Source organism: Bubalus bubalis, chromosome 4 (genome assembly GCF_019923935.1).
Source record: "Bubalus bubalis isolate 160015118507 breed Murrah chromosome 4, NDDB_SH_1, whole genome shotgun sequence".
Lineage (NCBI taxonomy): Eukaryota > Metazoa > Chordata > Mammalia > Artiodactyla > Bovidae > Bubalus > Bubalus bubalis.
Window position 1 is genome coordinate 145,927,121 of NC_059160.1, and position 5,432 is coordinate 145,932,552.

The 5,432-nt window shown below is 56.8% G+C and overlaps 1 protein-coding gene across 1 annotated transcript; it reads right to left on the reverse strand.

The window, feature by feature from the left end:
- Nucleotides 1–282: 282 nt before the first annotated feature.
- Nucleotides 283–4,902, reverse strand: PRF1 (perforin 1). The gene is made up of 3 exons (XM_006051158.4): nucleotides 4,760–4,902; nucleotides 2,699–3,238; nucleotides 283–1,924 (listed from the first exon to the last, which is right to left on the reverse strand). The coding sequence occupies exons 2-3, from the start codon at nucleotides 3,232–3,234 to the stop codon at nucleotides 796–798; spliced, it is 1,665 nt and encodes a 554-aa protein (XP_006051220.2). The 5' UTR covers nucleotides 3,235–3,238; nucleotides 4,760–4,902; the 3' UTR covers nucleotides 283–795.
- Between the last annotated feature and the right edge of the window lie 530 nt (nucleotides 4,903–5,432).

Below are 5,432 nucleotides of genomic sequence, written 5' to 3' on the forward strand. Positions count from 1 at the left end.
CAGACTTCACTATTCCCTCTTATCTCCCTGCTCAGAGCTGAACATCCACTCATGTTTATTCCTGTTTACGCTGCTCTTTCTTGAATCAGAGAGTTATGAGGAGACTGAGATATTTTGAGTCCTCCCCATTTTCAACAGAATTGGGAAAACAGTAAATTTATATTACTTGCCTGCCCCTGGGGTCAACCACCTGTTCTGTTGGGTCGGGTTGCTAAGGTCGGAGTCCATCTCCGAGGCTATGGCTGGGCTTTGTCGTCTCCTCTGCCACCACCACCACCACCATCATGGTCACCATCACATCACATTTATTGATCAGACTGTGTACACAATGAGACAAGTCAAGACAGTCCTGGATTTTGGCTGAGAGGCAAAGCTTGGTGGGCCAAGGAAACAGAGTAACCGGAGCAGCTGGGGCCAAAGAGGTTAGGTCTAATATGATGAAGAATTCACCACTCTAGAAGAGAGGCTGCAAAGGAATGGTGTAAGTGACACCAGGCAGCCTGGCGGGCACGGCCTCCGGGCTTTCCGCCCTGTTCCTGACCTGTAGGGCAGTGAAGCACTGGCTGTAGGGCCTAACCCAGCTCCACCTCCGTTCCTGGGCTCGAGATTATTGAAGAGCTAAGGCAGTTTGGACAGGGCTGAGGGCTGGCCTGTAAATCCAGCCACCTCATTGGAAGAAAAAAAGAAGTCTCAGTTTTCTGTCTGTCTAATGGAGATATGGAGATATAGGCCCTCTGGGTTCCTGCATGGGACCTTTCCAGTTTGGCACACTGGTCCTCTCAGGACCCACTTCTCTCACCACACTGGCCCACTCCGGTTTCCTGGAGGATCCCCCAGAAGCCCTTGGGGGGCATACTGCAGGCACCTCTCCCCCATCAGGTGAGGCAAGCATTTGACCTGGTAGGAGAATTTCAGGAGACCGTGGTCCATAGGGCATGACACCTCATGTGAGCCAGACTTTGGGGTGCGGTCACAAGTGCCAAGAAGGTCATCGTCCCAGCCAGAGTCTGCGTCCCAGACCTGCACCCTCAGGGGGCCCCCGGTGGCCAGGAGCACATCCCCGAAGTCCAGCCGCGTCATCCACCTGGGGTTGTTATCGTTCCATACTGTGGCGGTCCTCTGCTCCTGGCCGGCGAAGAAGACTTTCAGATAGGCGTCTGTGGCAGTGATCCAGTCTCCCCACAGACCTGATGCCTTGAAGTTCATGACCTCCAGGTGGGCCAGTCCCCTCTGCCGGGGACAGCAGTCCTGGGTGGTGGCTGCTGAACCAGGACACATGCACTGGCATGGGTTCTTCGGGTTCTTGTGTTGCCCCGGGGGGCACGGGCGGTTGCAGTCCCTCCAGCGTGCCCTGTCAGTCACGTACTTGCTCACGGCCTGCCTGAGGGCCTCCCGCCGCGGGTCCTGGCTCTCCACAAGCATGTGCAGAGGCTCCAGCGTGTAGTCCACCAGGCCAGGGCTGTCCTGCAGTGAGGCCACCCAGGCTGAGAACTGCTCGGGCCCAGCCTGGCTCCCGAAGAGCAGGTCATGCATGGTTGAGTGGTGGCCACCATCGACATCGGAATGGCGCTCCCGGTAGGTCTGGTGGAAGGAGGTCCCCACCTTGTGGTTCTTCTTCTTCTCCTCACACGCCTTGAACGACGGCGAGGCACTGGCGCGGTCGCTTATGCTGACCTCAGCCTCGACAGCCAGGCAGTCCTCAACCTCGCTGGCTGTGAGCCCCTCCAGGGCCAGCTCGCAGGTGCGCAGGGCAGTGAGGGCCGAGATGCGGCCGCCCAGCTCCATGGACCGGATGAAGTGGGTTCCGTAGCTGGAGATGAGCCTGTGGTAGTCGGACTTGGTGGAGGTGTTGAAGTGGGGGGGCAGCGTCTTGAGGGCCCTCTTGAACTCAGGGTGTACTGGGGGAGTGTGCACCAGGTGAAAACTGAGAGGTGAGAAGAAAGCAGGTGAGCCCAGTGGCGAACCCCTTTCAGTAACCCCCTTGAGATTGCCCAAGGTCGTATCAAGTGTCAGAGCTAGGACTTGAACCCAGGTGACCTGGCTGCAAAGCCCAAGCTCTGAATCACCCATCCAGCAGGGAAACCCACTCTGCCCATTGCCCCTTGGTAACCTAGATAGTTTGTATAGGTATTTCTGTTTTTCTTACTCAAAAAAGTTTGTGTTTTCTATTTTCTGATTTTAAAAGCAATGATACCTTACTGTGGGTAAACTTCTGGCTTTGGAACCTAGTCCTGTGGACTTTGTCTGTCTCTTGGACTGGGCCCTGTGTGCCCAGGCTCCTGCAGCTCTGGCCATGCAGTCAGGAGGTGCCCTGTCTCATTGTGTGGGAAACATGGCCTTCCATGAGAGAAATCGGTCGGTGACTCTAGGTCCCATGGAGACATGCATTTCTCAGGGTGACGAGGTCCCTGAGGACTTGGGGTGTGTCTACTTTTGTTCAACCTGTAGTCATAATTCCCAGCACAGAGCCTGAGAAGGCAGAAGTGAAGAGTGCTTGAGTGGATGAAACAGGCCCAGGGAAGAGGGACTGAGCTGGGTCTCCTGCCCACTGGAAGCTGGCAATGCCCAAGAAAGAGGGGGATGGGCATCTCCTCCTGGTGGAAGCAGCCTCCAGTCCCCACCTTACCCTTCCAGGACTCCCAGATCACCCTGAGTTTCCCGTTTCTTTTCTCAAGTCCCCTCCACCCCCAGTGCTCACCTGTAAAAGCGACACTCCACTAAGTCTATGCTGAAGCGGTAGTTGTCCTGGTGAGTCTTCTGGGCGGCGAAGTTGGCATCCTGGGAGTGGGAGCCCGCCACTGTCACACGGATATTAGCGTTTGGCTTGGGAGTCACGTCCAGCCCCACCTGCCAGTCGTTGCGGATCCTGTTGGCCGCCTCCCCAGCCACATCCTCTGTGGAGCGGCCCTCTAACTTGACCACCCTGCGCTTGCAGCCCGCTCCGTGGGCACGCCAGTCAGTGATTGCCAGGGGCAGGCGCTGGAGGACATCCTTCTGCAGGGCATTGCGGCAGAGGGTGCAAGTGCCGTCGGGCCGCAGGAAACGCTGTGTGTCCACTGGGAATGAGCCTGAGCGCTGGAGGCTGGTCACATCCACGCCCTCCCCTGCCAGCCAGGAGCCCGGCACAAACTTGAGGGCGCGCTGGCACTCAGAGCGCGCGGCTGTGTAGCAGGGGGCAGGGGCAGGTGTGGGCAGAAGCAGGAGGATGCCAAGGAGGAGCCCTCGGGCAGCCATGGAGCTGTGGAGACAGGGGGCATTTGGTCTCTCAGAAGCTGTGGGCAGGGGTGTGGAGGGTGGCCAACCCTTCCTCCAGCTGTAGGTTATCAGGACATATGCGGTGGAGAGGGATGGAGATACATCTCTCAAGTCACTGGATGTCAGAGCTGGTATGGCCTTTACAAATCTGGTCCACCCCCTTCATTGTACGACTGGACCCAGAGAGGGGAAGGGACTTGCCTAAGGTCACACAGCCAGGCGGAGACCTTACTAGGATTTCGAATAGGAATCCAGATGGATGGTTTTGTCCCCAGGACCGCAGCTACTGTTGGTGGAGAGGGGTTCTGCATGCAGAGGAGGGGGCAGAGAGTAGGTGGAGCAGATTTGAGGAGGAATTTGGGTAGCCTGGATTCTGGAGAGGGATCATTTTGGATTCAAGAACAAGCCATGCTTTCTTTACCCACTCCACCTCTCTCACTCCACCCCCTCCCCCATTAAGCTCTTGGCGGTATTGGGGAAGAAATGAGGTTGCGCATCACCATCTTCCTCCCCATTGTGCCTTAGGGGCCTCTCTCTGAGCTCATGGAAGAACATCAGCCTGAATTCTAGGATAAAAGCTGCCCGAGCACCTGTGTCCCTAGATCCAGTGTGGGGAGGAGCCATTCGGCTTGCTCTCCTCCTGATGCTCGTCTCCTCTTTGGCCTTTCCTGCCCGGCTCTGCGGAATTCTGCTCATATCTGTGAGCTGCCTGTCACTAAACGCTTAGCTAAAAGGTTCTTCCTCAATTGGAGGTGGCTCAGGAGCCTCAATGGGGATGCTTATGAACTGGAATCTCCACTCTATCCCTGTCCAAACTGAGCTCCTCAGAGACTGCTCCCCTCTCGCACCTACCAGGGACAGCAGCTTGTTGGAGGCCCAGGGGATCATGGAGGGCAGGAACCTACCCTGCATTCTAGCTTGGAGCCTCCCATGCCTTCCCCAAAGGAGTGGCAAAATTCCAGGCAACACAGCAGGCCCCAGGGAGGTAAACAGGAGAAGGGGAGTCTTTGGAATGCCCTCAGATCATCTCACTTAGGGAGCTAGCATGGTTCATAACTTTAAAAAACTGAGTCTGGGAACCTTCCCGGTGGTTTGGCAGATAAACCTCTGTGCTTCCACTGCAGGGGGTGCAAGTTCGATCCCTGGTTGGGGAGCTAAAATCCCACATGTTGCATGATGTGGCCAAAAAATTATTACTCATTTCCACCCTGACCCCCATCATATTATCTCCTAGGGAGCCTGTTTCTGGACTTTTTTTAGTTTTAATTTGAAGGGGCCTTAAAGACGATGTACTCTAACCTCTTCATTTTGTATAACAGACAACTGAAGCCCTGGGAGAAGCAGCCCAGAGAGTCAGTGGTAGGGCACAGTCTAGACGCCGGCCTCTTGTCTTATGGGACACAGCACTTCCTGCTCCATCAGGCTCTTCCCCAGACAGGCTCTTGTGCCCCTCTGTCCCCACCCAGGGGCTCCCAGCCTCCCTGGCCCCCTGCTTCCTCCCTACCTGGAGTCCGTGCTGAGATGCTCCTATGCAGACACCTTCTCTCCCCACGGACAGCTCCTGAAATGGTGGCGCAGCCCCCCACGCAGGCTCACCACACAGCTCATCACCCAGGCCACAGCTCACATCACGTCTGCTTCCTGCCCCGCCCCCACCAGCTCTAGTCACGGGTCCCCTGTGCTCTGCCCCCCACCCCCCGCCGCCACCGCCCACCGGCACCCACCCTGTCCTCACCTCCCCATCCGGCTTGCTCACAGCCCTCAGGAAACAAGCGGTGAGGGCCAGAGGCTCATCTGCCACGCAGCGCTGCCTGGGGCATGGGAACCCGGGGCAAACAGGTGAGGTTTCGCGGGTGGAGCAAGAACACAGGGGTCTGAGAGCTTTGAGATTCAACTCTGGAGTTGATGACAGGCCAGCAGGAACAGTTTCCCTGCTTCTCCCCGCAGCATCGCATGTGTGAGCTGTAAGAGGCAGTATAGAGTAGGAGCTTGGGAACCAGGCTGCCTGCGCTTGGGCCAGCTCGGTTGCCCAGTAGCTGTGTGGCCTGGTCAGGTCTTTAGCCTCTCTGTGCCTCAGTTTCCTCATCTCAAAATGGGGCTACTCTTAGTGTAGACCCCATGGGTTATGAAGATTTGAAGGGTTACTATATGTGAAGCGCTCAGACCAGCGCCTGGCC

Coding starts and splice junctions, on each gene's coding strand:
- PRF1 (XM_006051158.4), bottom strand. CDS start 3,234: ATGGCTGCCCGAGGGCTCCTCCTTGGCATCCTCCTGCTTCTGCCCACA. Junction 1,925..2,698: donor GTGGAGTGTCGCTTTTACAG/GTGAGCACTGGG, acceptor CTCACCTCTCAG/TTTTCACCTGGTGCACACTC.